Source organism: Macrobrachium nipponense, chromosome 2 (assembly GCF_015104395.2).
Source record: "Macrobrachium nipponense isolate FS-2020 chromosome 2, ASM1510439v2, whole genome shotgun sequence".
NCBI classification, from domain to species: domain Eukaryota; kingdom Metazoa; phylum Arthropoda; class Malacostraca; order Decapoda; family Palaemonidae; genus Macrobrachium; species Macrobrachium nipponense.
In genome coordinates, this window is record NC_087201.1 from 95,007,758 (window position 1) to 95,030,670 (window position 22,913).

At 45.2% G+C, this 22,913-nt stretch overlaps 1 protein-coding gene across 1 annotated transcript in view; it reads right to left on the minus strand.

Annotated features, from left to right (window-relative positions):
* LOC135221255 (trafficking protein particle complex subunit 10-like) overlaps positions 1-22,913 on the minus strand; it is a 432,269-nt gene that overhangs the window by 233,908 nt on the left and 175,448 nt on the right. Inside the window, 1 exon segment of the mRNA XM_064259071.1 lies at positions 10,892-11,044. Coding sequence (XP_064115141.1) covers positions 10,892-11,044 — 153 coding nt within the window.

Genomic DNA, 22,913 nt, shown 5'->3' on the forward strand with positions numbered 1-22,913 from the left:
AAACACAAATGGCATCTGTCCGCCACTCACCTGGCGGGGGTAAGATGTGATAGCAGACGCCTTGTCCCGGTCGGTCCCTCTGGAATCAGAATGGTCCCTAGACGACAGGTCATTCCAGTGGATATGCCGGAGAGTCCCAGGTCTCCAAGTAGATCTCTTCGCCTCACAAGCGAACCACAAGCTCCCTTGCTATGTGGCCCCCAACCTGGACCCTCTGGCTTATGCCACGGACGCCCTGTCGTTAGATTGGAATCAGTGGAGAAAAATTTATATCTTTCCTCCAGTGAATCTTCTCTTGAAAGTCTTGAGCAAAGCTGAGGACTTTCAAGGGACTAGTAGCCCTGATTGCTCCAGACTGGCCCAAGAGCAAACCTGGTATCCTCTGCTTCTGGAATTGGGTCTCCGACCTCAACGGATTCCCAATCCCAAGCTGTCACAAATCAGTACAAATGAGGACTGTGTTCGCTTCCTCAGAATTCTTCAGACCCTAACTTTATGGACTTCATGAAGTTTGCGGCTAATAAGATGCTAACATTGATCCACAAAACATCCTCTTCCTAGAATCAGATAAGAGAGAGTCAACTATTAGACAATATGACTCAGCTGTTAAAAACAAAAATTAGCATCCTTCCTGAAAGAATCAAACACTACAACCATGACAGTTAATTTAGCTATATCCTTTTTCAGATCCTTGTTTGAAAAGGTTTAGCAGCTAGCACTATTACTACTCATAAATCGGCTTTGAAGAAGATCTTTCAGTTAGGTTTCCAGATAGATCTGACTGAATCTTATTTTACGTCTATCCCTAAAGCCTGTGCTAGACTTAGACCTTCTCAAAGGACTACTACAGTCTCATGGTTCTTAAATGACGTCCTCAAAACTAGCATCAGATACTGACAACTCGTCTTGTACATTCATAATGCTTCTTAGAAAGACATTATTCTTATTAAGCCTAGCTTCAGGAGCTAGAATTTCAGAACTGTCGGCTCTATCCAGAGATGCGGGTCATGTGGAATTCCTCCCCTCCAGGCAGAAGTTTTGAATTTTGCTTGCTCCGGATCGTAGTTTTTTTGGCTAAAAATGAGGATCCTCTTGCAAGGTGGGCTCCTGGAAAGTCATCCCACTTCCGCAAGATCCTTCTCTCTGCCCAGTATCAACTTTAAGAGCCTTTCTATCTCGTACATCCTCAAGCATCCTCAGGTTCTCTCATTCATGAGAGAAAAAGGTGGTACTTTATCAGTAAAAGGTATTAAACAACAGATCCTTTACTTCATTAAACAAGCCAATCCTGATTCATTTCCAAAAGCACATGACATCAGGGGAGTAGCCACCTCAATTAATTACTTTCAACATATGACTTTGAGGATCTTAAAAAGTATACTGGATGGAATCTCCGACAGTCTTTAAACGTCACTATCTAAAGTCCTTGGAATCTTTAAAATTTTCTGCAGTAGCAGCGGGAAACATTGTTTCTCCTGATACTGTATAGTAGTCGTAGTATAGATCCAGGTCTCCTCTCTACCTACCTCGTCCAACATGCCTCACCCTATCGCCATGCTACTCGGATATTCTAGCCTTAGCCGCTGAGATCATATTAGTGGATTGTCCCTTATTTTTTCGCTAGGGACATCCACACTATGTACTTATAATGTACTTCAGTGTACCTACCCATTATTTTTATGCTAGGGTAGGACACAATGTTTGTATATTTTGTAAATACGTTATTTAAGTGAATCTATTTTGTTAAATTGCACTGCATTATTGTATTTTGCTATGTTTACTATAATTTAATTTCTGGGCTCAGCTCGTGTCGCTGCGCGAAATATCCTTTAATCTATTATTTCTAGGGTAAATGTACTAACACATACCAGAGAATAAATAAAATAAAGAAAAAGGTCAGTATAACTGACTCGCTCACCCTCCAGGAGGGTGTCGGTATGAACACTAGGCGAGTGAGACCACTACCACGAGCCAAAAAACCAATAGAAATCTCCCACAACAAAAACCTCCATGAGGAGAGCCGACCCACAGAGTGAGCAGCTCGTACTACTACTACTCCATCCCATGCTGCGACTGCTGCGCCTCTGGTGTACATCCTTTTCAGTTAGCATCTCACGAGCAGACGTGATATTTTTCTTTCTGTGTTTTTTGTGCCCTTTCGTTGGATTTATCTATAATGGAGCGTGCAGCTATTGCAGCAGCTAAGTTAAGTACTCAGTATTTATGGTTAGTTGGTTTTTTCCGGCCCTCGGTCAGTATTTGCCGTTTTTTAGGTATAAACTAACGATCGGGGTCGGCGAAGCATGGCAGCATGGTTCTGCCGCGTGGTGGGTTCGTTCTCGGTCTCCCATACCTAGAACATCCCATCCTTCTCTATGTACGCTCTAATATTTATTATCCGTTTTACTTAGGGTACTGTCTACTCAGGTTTGTCATGCATGCATGTCTTTTACCTTATGTAGGCTTCTTCTTTCCAGACCCTAGTCCCGGCTCTTAGTATCGGCCTCTGACTAGCTTTGAGTGGTAGACTTTCCTTCGGGTTAGTCGTACACTCCTGGATTTTTTCTCCTACTTTATTGTTTTCTTTCTTTTATTTTATTTTATTATACCATGTATTTTGTTATGGTTAGGTTAGTTAGGCGTCTGGCTTAGCCTAGGTCCTGGCTCCTTGAGCCTATGCTACCGCTCATCAGTTCGTTGCTTCCCTATAGCATCTCTCTGATCAGTCGGTTTTGGCCCAGTGGGTCTCTATGCTACCGCTTTTCAGTTCAGTTGCTTCCCGATAGCATCTCTCTGATCAGTTGGTTGGTCCTAGGTTTAGTTGTCTTATTTTAGCCTTACCGTCTCGTGGTCACTACGCGATCGCGAGACAGCCAGACGCCTGCCCAGTCCCTTCCCCCCTCCTCCCGCTCTTCCATAGAGTCGGGGGAGGGTGGGGCGGTCTGCCCACGCTCGCTCCACATACCCGAGCATGCCTCCCTCTCTCCCCCCAGGCGGAGGGGCCAGGGAGACGGGACAGACCCAGACTGGACGCGACCTCTCCGGCTTCTCGGTCCGGCCCGGTGGTGATGTGATGGGGGGTACTGGCCTTTCCCCCCATCCGTTGCTTCCCTTGTCGCTCCGGTTCGCTCGAGCCTGTATGTCTCCTCGCTCTTCCCGACCTTGCTAGGTCTCCTCTCATGATCGGTAGTCCTGGCATCCAGCGGGAAGTTGTTAGTCCACCCAGTAGGGTGGACCGAACATACAGTGGTCCCTGCTAACCTTACCGTATTGCTGAGTTACTACTACCTCGCTACGCACTGGACTTGCTCCGGTTCGTTTGAGTTTTAGGTTTAAGCGTTATTAGATTAACTATAAGTTTATCTTAAGTACCTTAAACCTTTTCCCCCCTCCCTTACATGTTTTACCGGATATCTCCGGGATCATAGCCTATTCAGGCGGGGCAGGGGGGGGTTATGCCCAAATTTTTTTCCGAGCTCCGGCATGCAACGGAGTTCTTCTGTCCTTTAGCCTGTAAGTGTTATTCTTTAAGATACTCATGTGTCTTCCCACTTACAGGCCACCAACTGTGAGCATCCGGGATGCGCCGCCACACTTCAGGACCCATGTGGACACGAAGTTTGCCGTCCCATGCTCCATGCGCGACTCTGCACGGGGACATCCAGGTCTGGTACCATGAGACGTGTACCATATGTTACGATCTGGTGAGCCAGCTTTTAGAAGGGGTGAGTATTCCATCTCCGGTAGCTGCTCCGCTTCTGTTTTAGTGCTTAAGTTTTCATCATCCACTTTAACTTAAGGCATCTAAGTTTAAGTTATATTTAAGTTTTAGTTTAAGTGATTCTTAAATCTAACCTACGCCCTCTCTTCCAGGCGCCGGCAGTGAAGGATACCGCACTGGCAACCCTGCGGGCCTGGGTCGGCGGTTTTTGGGAAGAACGCCGCCAAGGTATGCCCTACATCTTAGAGAAGCGGTTGGCGCTGTTAATCTTCCCCGGAGGCAAGGCGACAGGATACGTCGACCCAGTAGAGGCGGCCCCTACTATCGCCTTCATCCAACAACAGCTGGCTGCCTCATTAACTGATCAAGACCAGGATATCTCCACAGACGTCGCGACTTTAGATATTAATGTAGAACCTATGGTAGGTGTAGACGACCTGTTGGTCGAGGTAAGTAGGGTGGACACCCAAGGGTCACCCTTGGGTGTGACTGTTTCTTCTACTCCTGCAACCTCTCCATCCTTCCAAGGATTTACAGGTGATGAATTATTATACTCCTCCTGACGCTTCGGTTAGACCTAAGGTCAAGGGTCAAGCAGTGAAATCCTTGTCTAAGACGTCGTCGTCGTCTAAGAAGTCGACTTCGGCGTCATCCTCCTCACGTAAGTCTCCGGCTGCGAATCCCGGAGCAGACAGGTCTAAAGCTTCTAGCTCCGGCTCTAAGTCCTCGAGGAGTAAATCCTCCAGAGAGAAATCTAGCACCCCGGCAGAGTCACCAGTTCCGCTACCCTTGGTTCCGATTCAGAGCCACCCATCCACCTCCGCAGCAGCTCCGGCCTTGGACTCCAATGCTGGCCTGTTGCAACAGGTGGGCGAACCTGGTTGGGTCCCTAAAGAGTAGCATGGAGCAAATGATCTCTCGTCTGTCGGATAGGATTACTTCCCAAGACTCCATTATAGCCGGACTGAGAGAAGCCCCCCTAGCCTCTCCTCCACTTCCCAATACGAGCGGAACTCAGCTTCCTCCGTATGACTCGCTACCTCCGTTCTCGATGAACAATCCATGGAGAGTAGCGTCATACGCCCCCTTCCAAGACGGTCTCATTTCCATACCGGAATTCGGAACTCGAAGGATAGAGGACTTCGAGTTCTTCCCGGAAGACCTCCAGCCTCCGTTCATAGGCTACGCAAGGCTTACAGCTTCAGCCATGGTTCGGGATGATAGGGTACCTAAGGAGAACAGTCCTCTATTCACGAGACCAGGCTCAGAGAGAATGCTCAGATGTTTAGAGGACATGGATTGTTCCAATACCAGGATACAACCTTTCAAGAGTCCCTTTACCATTTTCACAATGGATGAGAGTACCCCCCGCTCCCGTTCCTGACAAAGATCACGAGGTCTACCATCCCAGCGGCCCAGAAGGGGGAACCCATGCCTCAATTGAAGGAAGCAGATCCCACATCTCCGTTGCTCCCTTCAGCCGGAGAATTGTGGGAGGACTTGCCAACACCTTCTCAGCTGGCAAACTCAACCGGACTGTGCTATGGAGCAGTTTGGTGAAAAGCTACCCAGGCTCCCAGATAGCCTTATTCAGGCTGAATTTGACGCAAAATCGCGACTAGCCAGATCAATTAACTCTATGGCTATGTCCGAGGTAGCAACCATAGCTTATGGCTCAGAGCCGCTTTTTAAGCTCATGACCAAAGCACTGACTCAAACGGTACAGTCGGATATGTTTGAGTTTGCCACTGCTAGAATGAATTGTAGGAAGCATGTCCTACAAGAGGCAACCATTCGACATGAGCCGAATAGGTTGCTCTCGTCTAACATCTGGGGAGCAGATCTCTTCCCAGAAGCTATGGTGAAGGAAGTCCAGTCAGAGGCTACGAGGCTTAACCAGAGCCTTAAGGACCGTTGGGGCCTTACAGCTAAGAGGAGACAAGACCTAACTACTAAAGGTAAGGGACAGAAGAAACCTAGGCGTTTCCACCCTTACCAGCAGCAGCCACGCTTTCCCTCAGCAAGTTCCAGCGGTGCCTTTAGTGCAAACAGCCCAACCTTCCACCTCTAAGGCTCAATCACAGCCAATTTATGTGATATCCCCTCAGCCTCAGCCCTCCACCTCTTACGCCATCTCTCCAGCTTACAATCAAGCCTTCGAGAGTCAAGCTTCACAGAAGTATGACCGCTCGGGTAAGGGAGGCAGAGGTAAACGTTCCTTTCGTGGGAGAGGATCGGGAGGCCCCTTTAACATGGGAAAGCACTTCAGAGGAGCCGAGGCGGTTACCAGAACCAATGAAGAACTTCAGGTAGGAGGGAGGCTGTTTCACTTTCGCCATCGGTGGAACTTCAGCGAATGGGCTCAGAGCATAGTGTCAAAAGGCCTGGGTTGGAGCTGGTTGACGAACCCACCTCCATCCAGACCTTCGTCAACTTCCTTCCAAAGAATTGACAGAGTACGCAGAGGACCTCCTTCAGAAAGGAGCTATAGCGAGAGTCAAGAGGATTAAAATTTCAAGGTCGCTTGTTCCAGCGTGCCAAAGAAAGGCTCACAAAAAAGAAGGGTAATCTTAGACTTGTCCCGCTTAAACTTAGCCATCCGCTGCGACAAGTTCAAGATGCTCACGATCTCACAGGTGCGGACCTTACTTCCCCGTGGGGCAGTCACCACCTCTATCGATCTTACAGACGCCTACTATCATATCCCTATTGCAAGACACTTCCGTCCGTATCTGGGTTTCAGGATAGGAGACCAGGCATTCTCCTTCAAGGTAGTTCCCTTCGGACTCAACGTGGCACCCAGGGTGTTCACGAAACTAGCGGAAGCAGTAGTGCAACAACTCAGATCACAAGGGATTATGGTAGTAGCGTATCTCGACGATTGGTTGATCTGGGCTTCAACAGTCGAGGAATGCAACAGAGCCACACTGAAAGTGATTCAGTTCCTGGAATATCTAGGCTTCAAGATAAACAGGACCAAGTCAAGACTCACTCCAGAGTCAGTCTTTCAGTGGCTGGGCATTCAATGGAATCTATCCTCCCATACTCTGTCGATTCCATCAACCAAAAGGAAAGAAATAGCGAAGTCAGTCAAACAATTTCTAAGTCACAAACTGGCATCAAGGAAGAGGCTCAGGAGAGGATCCTGGGTTCTCTCCAGTTTGCTTCAGTGACGAACGTCTTAATGAAAGCCAAACTGAAGGACCTAACCAGAATCTGGCGCTCACGAGCAAATGTCAGGTCCAGGGACAAACTATCCTCAGTCCCTCTGATTCTAAAGAATCGTCTTCGGCGTGGGCGAAAGTCAAGAATTTGTCAGTGTCAGTACCTCTTCAGTTCCCTCCACCAGGGATTACCATCCACACAGACGCGTCCTTAAGCGGCTGGGGAGGGTATTCCCAGGTTCAAAAGGTTCAAGGGACTTGGTCACCTCAGTTCAGTCAGTTTCCATATAAACGTACTGGAGGCAATGGCAGTGTTCTTGACTCTAAAAAGATTACGCCCACCAAAGTACTCCCTACATAAAGCTAGTTCTGGACAGCGCAGTGGTAGTACATTGTATAAACAGAGGAGGCTCCAAGTCACGTCATCTAAATCATGTGATGGGTAGCCATCTTCTCCCTGGCAGACAAGTTCAGTTGGCATCTCTCCTCCACTCACATAGCGGGAGTGAGAAACGTCATAGCAGACGCGTATATCCCGATCAGTACCCTAGAGTCGGAATGTCACTGGGACAACAGTTCGTTTCCAATGGATCCTTCAAAGAGTCCCAGGGCTACAGGTGGATCTCTTCGCATCCCAAGCGAATCACAAACTCCCCTGTTATGTAGCCCCCAACCTGGACCCTCTGGCCTACGCCACAGACGCCCTGGCTCTAGACTGGAACAACTGGAAGAAGATTTATGTCTTTCCCCCAGTGAATCTTCTTATGAAAGTTTTAAACAAACTCAGGACGTTCAGGGTCAAGTGGCTCTAGTAGCCCCAGACTGGCCGAAGAGCAATTGGTATCCCCTAATCTGGAGCTGGGCACTTCGTCCTCTTCGGATACCCAATCCCAGGCTCTCCCAGTCAGTACAAACGAAGACTGTGTTCGCTTCCTCAGGATTCTCAAAACCCTAACTTTATGGATTTCATGAAGTTTGCGGCAAAAAGGGATGCGAATATTGACCCTCAGAATATTCTCTTCTTGGAATCCGATAAAAGGGATTCAACTTTGAGACAGTATGATGCTGCTGTCAAAAAGTTAGCAATCTTCTTGAGAGAATCTGATATCAGAATCATGACAGTTAATTCAGCTATATCCTTCTTCAGATCCTTATTTGAAAAAGGTTTAGCAGCTAGCACGATTACGACAAACAAGTCAGCCTTGAAAAAGATATTTCAATTTGGGTTCAACATAGACTTGACGGATTCCTACTTCTCGTCTATTCCTAAGGCATGTGCTAGACTTAGACCTTCTGTAAGGCCTACGTCAGTTTCATGGTTCTTAAACGATGTTCTAAAACTGGCTTCAGAAACCGATAATGACACATGCTCGTTTATAATGCTCTTGAGGAAAACCCTGTTTTTTATTAAGCTTAGCTCAGGAGCAAGAAGTTTCAGAACTGTCGGCTTTATCCAGAGATCCGGATCATATTCAATTCCTTCCCACAGGGGAAGTACTACTTTCTCCGGAACGTAGCTTTTTAGCAAAGAATGAAGATCCTTTGATGAGGTGGGAACCTTGGAAGGTACTACCCCTTCCACAAGATGTATCTCTTTTGCCCAGTTACAACCTTACGAGCCTTTCTGTCCAGGACCTCCTCATCCTCATCGGGTCCCCCTCTTTAAGAGGGAAAAAGGTGGTACTTTATCCATTAAAGGCATCAGGCAGCAAATCCTGTACTTTATTAAGCAAGCCAATCCTGACTCTTTTCCCGAAAGCACATGATGTTAGGGCAGTAGCCACCTCAATTAATTATTTCCAACACATGAACTTCGATGAGTTGAAAAAGTATACCGGATGGAAATCGCCGACAGTGTTCAAACGCCATTACCTTAAGTCCTTGGAAGCTCTGAAATTTTCAGCAGTAGCAGCGGGAAACATAGTTTCCCCTGACTCTAGTTAATTTGTAGTAGAAGATTCAGTCCTCCTTTCTACCTGCTTCACCCAACAGTTCGTCTATTCCTACCGTGTTCATTACATTCACCTGGTGTCCTTAGCTGCTTTTATGATGATGTAGTGGGTGCCCCTTAGTTTTTGCCAGGGACACTCACAGATGATTATGGATTTTGATCTCATGATGTTATCCCTTATTTTTATGCTAGGGGATACATCTCATTTATAATGGTTACGGGTTTTGTATATTAAGTCATATGCATTCCTTATATATTACATTTGATTACTTTAATTGCTATTATATTTTTGATACATGCCTGTACACAGATACTATTTTGTTACATGTAAGCCAATTTACCTCTGTACATATGTAAATTACCTTATGATAAGAAACATGTTTAGAATTAAGGGTAATTTAAGCATATTTCTATTTTGTATCACTGTGTATTTGTATCTTTTTTAGCAATTATATTCTTTTTATATTTACATTATTTTTATTTTGAGACCTATTCTGACTTATTTTTATTACTTTTGTTTACAATCTTGTGCTATTTCTCTGGTACGATTTCGCGCAGCGACACGAGCTGAGCCCAGAAAAGGGATTTGACGTAAGGAAAAATCTATTTCTGGGCGATTGGCTCGTGTCGCCAGCGAAATCCCACCCTACCCATCCCTTCGCCCAAGATTGTCTGCTAACTTCAGGATGGCCACCAGAGGCGCAGCAGTCGGCAGCATGGGATGGAGTAGTAGTAGTACGAGCTGCTCACTCTGTGGGTCGGCTCTCCTCATGGAGGGTTTTTGTTTGTGGGAGATTTCTATTGGTTTTTGGCTCGTGTAGTGGTCTCACTCGCCTAGTGTTTCATACAGACACCCTCTTGGAGGGTGAGCGAGTCAGTTGTACTGACCTTTTTCTTTATTTTATTTATTCTCTGGTATGTGTTAGTACATTTACCCTGAGAAATAATAGATTAAGGATATTTTTGCTGGCGACACGAGCCAATCGCCCAGAAATAGATTTTTTCCTTACGTCAAAACTCCCTTTTTAAGTACTTTACATTACTAACTTTCTTTTATGTCATTGTTTAAAATAAGTTTAGCCTTAAGTACTTAGTTTATATGCTGTAATAAAACTGATTTTACTTATATTATATCCCTCCTTTTTACACTGATTTTCATTTGTCCTTTTTCCCATCTTGTCTGTTTCTCTGGTACTCTTTCATAGGCCGACACGAGCTGAGCCCAGAAAGGATTTGACGTAGGAAAAATCTATTTCTGGGTGATTGGCTCGTGTCGCCCTATGAAACCCACCCTGTATTGATTGCCCTCCCTGCAGGACAAGATGTTCATAGATTAAGGATGACCGCTAGGGCGCTGCTGTCCGTGGCGTCCCTAGTAGTAGTAGTAGCGGCCGCATCGCCCGTTGGTATCAGCTCTCTCTAGTGGGGATTTTGATTGGAAGGTCTAATTGGTGAATGTCTCGTGGTAGTGTTCCCACTCGCCCCTATTCTCATACCGACACTTCTTTTAAAGAGTGAGCGAGTCAGTTTTACTGACATTTTCTTAATTTTGTTTTTCTCTGGTAATTTTAGATTAATTTTACCTAGAAAGAATGATATTAAGGATCCTTTCATAGGGCGACACGAGCCAATCACCCAGAAATAGATTTTTCCTACGTCAAAATCCCTTTATCAGCCAAATTGGAAAATTTGAGTAGGTGGGATGGTGGGAATATTACATTTAAAATGTGGAAGTGTGGAGAGATGCCATCTCTAGCAGCTATAAAACAGACAGATAAGGTTTGGTCATGGGACGAGAGAGATGGGGAACAATTAACCAGAGAAGTAATAGAAATGAGTCACAGGGAGACAAAGACTTGTAGCAAGGCCCACAAATCCAAGGATAAGGGGCTTAGATGAAGACCTTCACCAGATGGAATTTAAGATGGAAAATAAACCAGGAGAGAGGGGAAGGAACTCATTTCACATCCAAACCTACAAAGGGAAATGATTTTGATGATTTCGAAGCTAAGACATTTCATATCCTTTCTGTACAAACTAAATCACAAACAATACCTTTGAACCACATTAGACGGGAGTGTTTTCCTTGTCGATGGTTGAGATGTACTACTAGATGAACTAGTTTTCCGCTCTACTTCTGAAGAACGTTTACTTGAAGATTCATTGTCCTCTTGAAAATGTTGCAACATAACACTAATACTCTTAAACCTGTTGAAAATGAAATCTAAATTACCTTCAAAACTAATGTGGACACCTGCAAACTTTACCTAATAAAAGTAGAGTATGTAAAAGGCAAAGAAAATACTACTGAATATGTACTATCTCTACATCACCATATACTCATACAATAAATTTCTAACCAACTAATATCATCACTATTATTATGCACTCAGTATGTAACATCTCTGTTAATAAAACACACGTGATGTATGTACAACACAATCCAGTGATGCATCAGCCTTTCTTCCAACCCAGGATGAAACATAAGAGGGGTGGGTAGAGGTGGGCAGTCAATATTATGACCTAAAGTTTGTTAGCTATGACAAATATAAACTGAGAAAAGATTTGTCTTTGTTCATAAGAAAAACAAACCTTATGTCTTAACAGTAAAGATAGACTCATACTTAAGAGGGAGGTATGAGAATCCTGAACCGACAGGAGGACCTAGGCTTTGAGATGTTAAGGTATGTGGATATCTAACAGTCAGTCCACTGGGTTTAAATACCATGAAACATATCCAGGTTCATTGCATAACAGACAAGAAACAGGTTTGTCACCACTCCTCACTTTCCTTGTTGGAGAGAGGAGTTGAAGCTACTGAGAAGCAGATTGTATGTTTTAAAGGAATATAAAAAGTACTGTAACAATATGGATGCAACGCTCACCTGCATCAAGCCAGTTCCAGCGTATGATGTGTCTAGTCTTCATCCTGCCTGTAGGCATGAAGAAAGGAGAAAAGGGAAAAAAGAGAGACCAGTCATCTTAATCATTCCCTACTCCACACAATCATCTTAGGCAAGAGACAAACTGTCCTGCCAGGGACACCAGATGAGTTACACTTGTTGAACAGCCACCACTGGACCCAAGGAAAAAGTGTCCAAGGATCTGTGGGCATCATCCTTCAGGTAGAAGAAAGTGAAAGTGTTTTGACACAGTCAGGAACCAGCACTCAAAATCCTATGAACAGATAAGTTCTACTTAATGCCAGGGAGGAACCCATTCCTCTGGTGTCATACACTTCTGCATACACTGAGTTGGTGACAGAATTTGACGATGAGGAGTAGGGTTGCCTAATCACTTGTTCTTTCTTGGCCTGGCTTGTGTTAATCCTTAGGAGCCGAGGTAATAAATCAACATGCAGCACCCCATGCCAGCAAAACTTTGAGGTCAGCAAAAAATAAAAAAAAATTAAAAAAAATTTATGTACCTTCCATGAGAAGTTGAAAACGATTATTTACAGCCCCTTGTGGGGCCTCTTTTACATGACAATTGTAAGTTTTACCAACTTCTATATAATTTTTCTGGTAAATAATTTAATTTCATTTTGTAAAATTATAATTGTAACTCACACAACATCAAAACAGATAAGAAAAAAATCAGCAACAAATTCTTAGCATATTTGTTGGAAAATATTTACATACAGTATATTTCCGTGAATAGGACGACCTTTAAATCCTAAAATTCATATCTAAAAATTGGGGGTCATCTTATACTACAATTCTAAAAATCAAATCTTGAATTCTAAGATGTGTATCTGTAGGCTAGCCTTAGCAGTACAGCCTAACCTGACGATTCAAATTATGAAATAAACTGATAGTAAAGGTAATAAAACCATTTTGATAGTAAAGGTAATGAAACCATTTCTGGGCTCAGCCGTGTCGCTCCGTGAAATACGTTCCTTTAAAAATCCCTTTTTTACCTAATATATTATTGGCATATCTTCATAACAAATAGCCTATTTGAGGAATAATTCTAAATCAATTAAACAAACTTTTATCTATGTGATCCCAGCTGAGAAAATGTAAACGTCAAATTACAGTTGCTCTAACAGCAACCTTTATCTTTCGGTGGTAACCTTATAGAACAGGAGTGTCAAACTCAAATCCTTACAAGGACCAATTATGCACTTGGTTATGGTCTCGAGGGCCATCAAAGATTTGGTAATTACTTATTCCTTATGATTCATTTATTAAGATTTGCAATATAAAGAGCTTCTCTGGGCTCAGCCTGTGTCGCTCCGTAAAATGTCCCTTTAGCACACATTTCTAAGGTATAAGTATTGCTATAATACCAGAGAAAAAAGCTAATATGGAAATGCCAGAGTATTCTGGCTTGCTCACCTTATTTAAGGTGTCGGCATGGTTTCTGGGGGCGAGTGAAACCATTACCAAAGGTCCTTTGCCATTTAGATTCATCCTTCTTCAATATCCCTCATCTACAGAGGAGCCGATCTAAGGCCCACTACTCGCTACCGTTACGGCTAGCGCCTCTGACATCATTCCTTTCAATAGCACGACCCACTCCACATGTGTTTTTTCTTCTCTGTGTTGTGTTTTTCGTGGAATTCTTTCACCAACGTCATGGAACGTCAAGCTATTGCTGCATCCAAGTTAAGTACTGCTATTAATGGTTGACACTATTTGGGGGCTGCCCTTGGCACGTTTAACCAAATTATTTAGGTTTTTATAAGATGGTGTCACATGCGGCACCGTCCCCGTGCCGCCATACTCGGCTTGCTCCCTCGTGTTACCTTGTTTCGTGTCCCATTGGGTCCCCTATACCGTTTGGGCTCGATTCTTTGTTTAGCAGTACCTTCCTGTGATTTCAGTGATACATTTATTGACGTTTTTGTTATTTTATCCACACGGGGGATGTTGTCCGAGCTCGCGCTCAGCTCGTAGCCTACGTCATTACCTTTCAGCTCAGATCTTCATGCATGCATGTATCTTTTAGTTGTCAGGTTACCTCTTCGTTAGGTGCCCTTACCGAAGGACCCTGGTTCTTCTCCCTTTGTCCTCGAGCCACCCTGGCTGCGTGCCCCGTGCTCAAAGTTGCCAGGCTTGACCATCCTTCCCGGTTGGCTCTGCCCAGCTTCTCCAGGACATTACTCTTTCTCTACCATCTGACTTTTCTTCCTTTCCCCCCATGTTAGGATAGGATGTTTATTTTATATGTTGCATGTTCTCTGAGACGGCTTCGGTTGGCCTATAGGCCTCCTTCGATCGCCTGGCCTTTCTCACTGCGTGGATGTTCACCCGGCCGAGAGAGTTCCAGGCGACCGCGTATGAGCCACCCCGCGTCGGTCCTTCCAGTCCCTCTCCCCCCACCTTGGTAGGAGGTACGCTCGCTCACGCTGTCTCAGGCAGCCGATCCGAGCAACCCTCCCTTTCCCCCCCTCTCAAGGGGAACAGGGGAGGTGGCTGGAGGGCTCTCGACGAGCGGGCCAGCTTCCCTGCCGCTCTCCCCAGTTGAGTAGGGGGGAGCCCGGCTTGGCCGAGCCTCAGTTGGCCACCAGGCTCGGTGGAGCTTGGCTCTCGGGTGGTGTTTCCCTACCGTTAGCCACCATCTCTTTCCGCTCCGGCGGATTCAGGACCCCGGCGTAGCCAGGTCCGCCTTGGGTTGGTGAACTGTGGTGGAGGCTCCGGCCTCCCTATAAGGGTACGCTTGTTGCATGCATGTTCTTTTACATATAATTACATCCATTACCTTTAGTTTAAGTTTATTGGCAGAGTCCCACAACCCCGCCAGGGATCATCTCCCAACTTATTCTAGTTTTAAGTTCCTCTACACCTCCGCCGTTTTACTTTCTTCCTGGTCTCCCCCTGCTCCTCACCCGGTGTTTGTACGGACTACTCCTTGCTCCGGCATATGGAATAGGTGGTTATCCTGATTCAGTAATTACATTGTTCTCCGGCATCGCCGGAAACACACTGTTTCAAGAGGTTCTACCGATCCTGCCGGATGCCTCACCACAATACACAGCCAAAGAGCAGGTAGAGACTGGACCTTGTTACTTATCAACACCGGAGCACTCCGGAGTCATGGCATATCACAACCACGGACCTAGTCCGGAAGGTTAGTGGTGATACTCATGTATCATTTCACTTACAGGTCACCCATTGTATGGAGTCTGGCTGCAATGCTGTAGTTCAAGACCCCTGTGGGCACGAGGTCTGCCGGACCCACTCCACCTGCGCGTTCCGCCTCAACGAGTCCCTGGTATGGCACCATGAGAGTTGCCTTATATGCTACGAGCTCATAGACCAAGTCTCCTCTGAGGTAGGTGGTGTTTCGGAATCTGCACAGTAATACAATGAGTACCAATGACAGCTATATCCTTTTGATATGTCCATTAAGTCAAGTTACAGTTTAACCTAAGTAGTCTTAAGTGTTAACGCTAACCCTCTCTTTCAGGGCGCCCAAGCGGTCCGGGAGACTGCTCTAGCCACCCTGAAGGCCTGGGTTGGTGGGTTTGGCCGTAATGTCACCAAGGGACAACTTTACATCCTCTCCAAGGAGAAGGCCACTCTCATCTTCCCCGGCGGGAAGAGCACTGTACGTGGACCCCGAAGTGGCAGCTCCCCTGATCGCTTCAATCCAAGAGGAAGTCTCTCAGCCCCCGGAGGAGGCTGCTACGCAGGAGGTCGCGCAGGAAGTAGCTGCCCTGGACCTAGACCTCGAGCCCATGACTGTTGAAGGCATGGGCACAGGTAAGAATGTTTGTGAGGCAGGTACTGTAGGGGCTCAAGGGTTTTCCTTGAGTCCATCTAGAGCTTCTTCCCCTTCAACTTCAACCTCTTTCCAGGGATTCACCGGGGGACTTCAGTTGGTCAGACCGAAGTCCACCTTGGCGATCCCTAAAGTCAAAGGCAAGCGAGACTTTAAAGCGCTGCAGAAGTCCCTGTCTAAGAAGTTAGGTACCAGCCTTTCCCGTAAGTCTCCGGCTCACCATCCCGGAGCTGACAAGGCTAAGCTGGCTTCTTATTCTAAAGGGTCGAGGACTAAGTCTTCTAAGGAGAGGGCTCAGCCCCCCTCCTCCGACCCTGAGGCGTCCACCTCAAAAGGAGCCAGACCCAAGACTCCTAAGGAGTAGGTAGAACCTTCCCACTTTGACCCTGACACCTCTGCAAATATTTCGGTGAATATTATGCAGCAGATGGGCAGCATGGTCGGGAACTTGGTGCAATCAAAGTTCCAGGAGATGTTTGTGCAGTTGTCATCCTCCTTAGAGGAGTCAGGGCAGTCTATCCGGGCTATCTCGGACAAACTGGTTACCCAGGAGAACCTTATTGCAGGTCTCCAGGAAAATGCATTGACAGGACTTCCACAGTCCGGCCTGGCAGCTCAGAGCTTGCTAATGCTGGACTTGTCTACCCTTCCTCCCTTTACTCCGAACAACCCTTGGAGGGTAGCTTCGTATGCTCCTTTTGTGGACAGCATGCTGACGATTGAGGGCTGTGGAACTCCAAGGTTTGAGGACTTCGAGATCTATCCGCAAGGATTACAGCCCCCCTTCATAGGCTATGTCCGCCTCACAGAAGCAGCTATGAGGAGAGAAGACAAGGTCCCAAAAGAAACGGTAATTATTTCCCGGGACCAAGCCCAGCAGGCATGGTTGCGTAACCTGGAGGAGTGGCAGTGCACCAATACCAGGGTTACAGCATTTAAGAGCCCCTTCACAATCTTCACCATGGACAAAGATACGCCCATCCCGTTCACGTCGAAGGTGGCAGAATTGACTTTACAAGCAGCAATGAAGGACGAACCCATGCCACAGCTCCGGGAGACAGAACCGACTTCCCTCCTGCTCCCCAGAACTGATGATCACTGGGTAGATCTTCCTGCCACCTTTTCTGTAGGTAAGCTAAAGCCAGACTCCGCCATCACGCTATTTAGCGAGAGATTGCCTAGGCTGTCAGAGAACCTCATTCAAACTGATTATGACGCCAGGATGAGGCTTTGCAGGTCCTCAATTCTCTAGTTATGACAGAAGTATCGGCTCTAATCTATGGAGAAGAGCCGTTATTCAAGATCATCGCCAAGTCACTTTTGTACTCTATGCAATGTGACTTGTATGATTTCGTCCATAGCTAGACAAAATTGCAGGAAACGTGCTGGCGGAGGCCACAATCCGCCACGAGCCTAACAAGCTTTTAGCCTCATCTATATGGGGCTCTGACCTCTTCCTGGCCTCGGTAGTGAACGAAGTTCACTGCGAGGCGGTCAGGTTCAACCAGAGCCTAAGGGTTTGCTGGGGACTCATCTCCAAACGAAAACCGGAGTCCGCCGGATCGAATCCCAAGTCAAAGAAGAAGCCTAGGAAGTTCCAGCCCTTCCAGGCTCCTCAACAACAGACACTGGTACAGGCGGTTCCGGTATCTCAAGTACCGCAACCTTCTACCTCTAAGATGCAGCCACAACAGCAGTTTGTGCTGCTGACACAATCGGCGCAACAGGCATAGGCTTCAGCCTCCTACACTGTCTCCCCTGCCTACAACCCAGTGTTTGAGAAACAAGTCCTTTCAAACCTTCAACAGGTTTGGCAGGGGTAGCAGAGCTAGAGGCGCCTTCCGTCAACGGGGCGGTGGAAGGGCCACCAACCGAGGCAAGGGTTCCCGAGGAGGACGTGGTGCATGCCCTTCCTCAAACCAGTGAGAATCCCCAGGTAGGAGGGAGGCTGTTCATCTTTCGTCACCATTGGAGGTTCAGCAAGTGGGCCCAAAGCATTGTGTCCAAAGGTCTAGGATGGAGTTGGCTCAAAGGTCCCCTCCATCCCACACCTTTCATCAGGAACCAACAGCGGAATTGGTAGAGTATTCTCAAGAACTCCTTTAAAAAGTAGTGTCAAGAGTCAAGCATTTAAAATTTCAAGGTCGCTTGTTCAACGTGCCAAAGAAAGACTCAAACAAGCGAAGAATAATTCTAGACTTGTCCCGTCTCAACTTATTCATTCATTGCGACAAGTTCCAGATGCTGACCGTTTCGCAGGTGCGGACCTTACTTCCCCGTGGGGCCGTCACCACCTCTATAGATCTTACAGATGCCTACTATCATGTTCCAGTAGCAAGGCACTTCCGCCCGTTTCTAGGCTTCAGACTAGGAAAGCAGGCCTACTCCTTCAATGTAATGCCATTCGGGCTCAACATAGCCCCCAGGGTATTTACAAAATTGGTGGAGACAGTTGTTCAAGAACTAAGGTCTCAAGGAATAATGCTAGTAGCTTATCTGGATGATTGGCTCGTGTGGGCCACAAGCATCGAAGCATCTCGCAAAGCAACAGTCAAAGTAATCCGGTTTCTGGAACGTCTAGGCTTCCAGATAAACAGAACCAAGTCCCGGCTAACACTGGAGTCCCGCTTCCAGTAGCTAGGGGTTCAATGGGACTTAAACTCCCACACTCTATCAATTGCACCGTTGAAAAGGAGAGAAATACCCAAAGCAACCAGACAATTTCTCAAGTGCAAACAGATGTCCCAGAGGAACCAAGAAAGAATCTTAAGTTCTCTCCAATTCGCTTCAGTAACGGACGTTCTTCTGAAAGCCAGACTAAAGGACATAAACCAGGTTTGGCATTCAAGAGCAAACAAGAGATCCCGGGACAATCTAGCACCTATCCCGGCGATCTTACGGAAGAGACTCCGCCCGTGGACGGAGATCAAGAATTTGTCGAAGACAATTCCGCTACAATTCCCTCCGCCGGCCTTAGTGATCCACACAGATGCATCACTAAGCGGCTGGGGCGGTTACTCACAGTACAAAAAGGTACAGGAAACCTGGTCCCTACCATTCCGCCAGCTTCATATCAATGTACTGGAAGCTATGGCAGTGTTCCTCACCCTGAAAAATCTTCATCCAGCCAAGAAATCTCATATCAAGCTGGTGCTGGACAGTGCAGTGGTAGTACACTGCATCAACAGGGTAGGCTCCAAGTCGAGCCACGTGAACCATGTCATGATAGCCATATTTTCACTAGCAGACAGGAACAAATGGCACCTGTCAGCCACTCACCTAGCGGGGGTAAGAAACGTGGTAGCGGATGCACTATCACGTTCAGTTCCGCTGGAATCGGAGTGGTCCCTGGACAAGGAGTCATTCAGTTGGGTCTGTCAACTAGTACCGGGGCTTCAGGTAGATCTCTTCGCCACCGAGTCGAACCACAAACTCCCTTGTTATGTGGCCCCCAACCTGGACCCTCTGGCTTATGCCACGGACGCGATGGCTATAGATTGGAATGTGTGGAAGATGATTTACCTCTTTCCTCCAGTGAATCTTCTCTTGAAAGTCCTGAAGAAACTCAGGACGTTCAAAGGCCACATTGCTCTAATAGCCCCCAATTGGCCCAAGAGCAATTGGTTCCCACTACTACTGGAAATGGGACTCTGACCTCAACGGATTCCCAATCCCAAACTATCACAACTAATGCAAACGCGGACTGTGTTCGCTTCCTCAGGAATTCAGAGAGCCCTAACTTTATGGACTTCATGAAGTTTGCAGCACAAAGGGATGCTAATATCGATCCCCAGAACATCTTGTTCTTAGAATCTGATAAATGTGAATCGACCTTGCGTCAATACGATTCAGCAGTTAAAAAACTAGCTGTATTCTTGAGGGACTCTAATGCACAAACCATGACCACGAATCTGGCTATATCCTTTTTTAGGACACTATTTGAGAAAGGTTTAGCAGCTAGTATTATTACTACTACTAAGTCTGCTCTTAAGAAGATCTTCCAGTTTGGATTCAAAATAGATCTAACAGATTCATATTTTTCATCTATCCCCCAGGTTTGCGCTAGAGGGCCAAGTTTGTGTCATGGTTCTTAAATGATGTCCTTAAATTGGCCTCGGACACTAACAATGACTCATGTGACTATACAGTTCTCTTAAGGAAAACATTATTCCTAATAAGTCTGGCCTCAGGAGCCAGAATTTCCGAACTGTCGGCTCCATCTAGAGAATCAGATCATATAAGAGTTTCTCCCTTCAAGAGAAGTGTTACCTTCTCCAGACCGCCAATTTCTAGCTAAGAATGAGGACCCACTGGATAGATGGGCCCCATGGAAAATTGTCCCACTTCCACAGGACCCGCCCTTATGTCCAGTTACTTCACTAAAAGCTTATCTAAGTAGAACAGCCCTGATATCTTCAGGCCCTCTGTTCATTAGGGAAAAGGGAGGCACCATTTCCTTAAAAGGAATTAGACAACAGATTTTATACTTTATAAAACAACCCAACCCGCAGTCCTTCCCACGGGTACCTGATGTTAGGGCAGTAGCTACCTCTATTAATTATTTTCATCACATGAATTTTGATGATCTGAAGAAGTACACAGGCTGGAAATCTCCGACAGTATTCAAACGCCATGGAAAATTGTCCCACTTCCACGGACCCGGCCCCCCCCCCCCTTATTGACCAGTTACTTCACTAAAAGCTTATTGTAGAACGCCCCTGATACTTCAGGCCCTCTGTTCATTAGGGAAAAGGGAGGCACCTTTCCTTAAAAGGAATTAGACAAGATTTTATCTTTATAAAACAACCCAACCCGCAGTCCTTCCCACGGGTACCTGATGTTAGGGCAGTAGCTACTTTATTTTAGTTTTCATCACATGAATTTTTGATGATCTGAAGAAGTTACACAAGGCTGGTCCTTGACAGTATTCAAACGCCATTACTTAAGTCCTTAGCCCTTAAATTTTCCAGCAGTGGCAGCCGGAAACACAGTTTCCCCTGACACTGCTTAATTTAGTAGTAAGTAGTTTACTTTATATCTCTCTTCCTACCTGCCTCGCTAGCATTCTTGCCGTAGCTCAGTTGTCAATGTAGTCGTACTGTACCTTGGATGCCACATGTTGTATATACTTATGATAATTTCAATATGTTTTGTATCTGGGACTAGTCCCAATTTCCACTTAGTCTTACTATGTACTTTTAAGTAACTGTTATGTTTTGTATATTGGATTAGAGTTAAGGTTCGAATTGCTCTGTTGTTACTTATTCTGTAACCTTGTATCTAGATTATAGCAATTGACCTTAATTGATTTTGATTATCCTATACTTTTACTTGTGTGCTTCCTTTTTCCAAGCTTGTATGGCCATTTCTCTGGTACTATTTCACCTAGTGACACAGGCTGAGCCCAGAAAAGGGATTTTGACGAAGGAAAAATCTATTTCTGGGCAAGGACCTGTGTCGCCCAGTGAAATCCCACCCTTTGCTTTTTACCCCCCCCCCCCCCCACTTGTCTTGCCCAAGCTTGGGTGCTATCTGCAGGAATGACGTCAGAGGCGCTAGCCGTAATGGAAGCGAGTAGTGGGCCTTAGATCGGCTCCTCTGTAGATGAGGGATATTGAAGAAGGATGAATCTAAATGGCAAAGGACCTTGGTAGTGGTTTCACTCGCCCCAGAAACCATACCGACACCTTAAATTAGGTGAGCGAGCCAGAATACTCTGGCATTTCCATATTAGTTTTTTTCTCTGGTATTATAGCAATATTTATACCTTAGAAATGTGTGCTAAAGGGACATTTCACTGGGCGACACAGGTCCTTGCCCAGAAATAGATTTTTCCTTTGTCAAAATCCCTTTATTGGCAGCAATGATAATATGAAATAAATTAATAAATTATTGTCATATGAATGAAAGGTAAAACTTATTATGTCTTGTTTTAACAGTTTAATAACTTTAGTTAAATTTTCCTCAGTTCTAACAGTTATAACAGCTCGAGTTGAAAAATCTCTTGGCACCTCCGGGCCACTTAAGACCATCCCGCAGGCCATGAGTTTGACACCCATGTTTTAGAAACTTCAGTGGTAGTGTAATTACAGTAATAATAACATTTAAGGTAACAATATTAATTTTTCACTAAAAGTTTCTAATACATATCAAAAGATTGATTACATTAGCCATCATCATAGGAGTTCCAGTCTGCTTCTGGCAAGTCGACTTCGGCTTCGTCGTTGATATCATACACATCATCTTTGGCACAAACCATGGCATTTTTTAAATGATTTCATGACACTTTCAATTTTCATGTTCCCCATGCTCTTATAACAAAAATGCTGTGAATATCACAGGATGCAGCACACAAAGCTGTTCGTAACTGTTAAGAACAGTTCACTATTATGGATGATAACTGTATGATAATTATCATTCATTGATGCATATTTATTAGCAGGCTGTTTGAGAATATCAACGAAACAAAACAATGGTTTCCCTTTTAGGTAACGTCTGTATGAAAAACATGACATAGAATCTGCTTTGTTAAACCCACCTTTGATAATTTACGAAAGGAATGTATCTCTAAATTAAGTTCCATTCGGCAACTAAAGACAGTGATGATATAGGTAAAATGCAATCAGCTGATTATTTTAAGACTAAAGAAAACTAGAATGCAAATGACACATCATCGCTCTCTTCATATGTATATTGTAATATTATAATACATACAATATGATTACCGTAAAACAAGTTTTATTAAAATTATCATTATTCTCAATACTTTTGCAAGTGGATATCAGTGTAACAACCTAACCGAGGCAATGCTCTCTCTCTCTCTCTCTCTCTCTCTCTCTCTCTCTCTCTCTCTCTCTCTCTCTCTCTCTCTCTCTCATAGAATGTAATCCTAATGATACTCTAGCAAAAAAAATCCGGTTTTTAGAATTCTGGATGAAGTGATTATTGTAAACGTATGACATAAACACCCAAATTGAGAAACAGCTGATTGCTAACATCATTTACCGTAACTATCAAGAGTTTTTAAGAGTTCTCATAAAATTGTCAAATTGTTAAACCCTGCCGATTCCCAATGGTGGCTTCCATAAGTAAAAATAATGCATTTTTGTTCATCCCTCATGCAATGGAGATCTCAAGAAACAACAGTACTAGTAAATTAAAGTTTCAGGTTATAGCCGAGGCTGAATAAAACTAATAACAGCCAGGTGGTTAAGTGATGTTTGGAACTGGAGAAATTACTTATACAATGAAGTAATATGTACATGTTTTCAACCAAACTTTGTTAATTTACTATAAAAGGTATCTCCGAATTATCTCTTCTAACAAATAATGGCAACGAAGATTATCG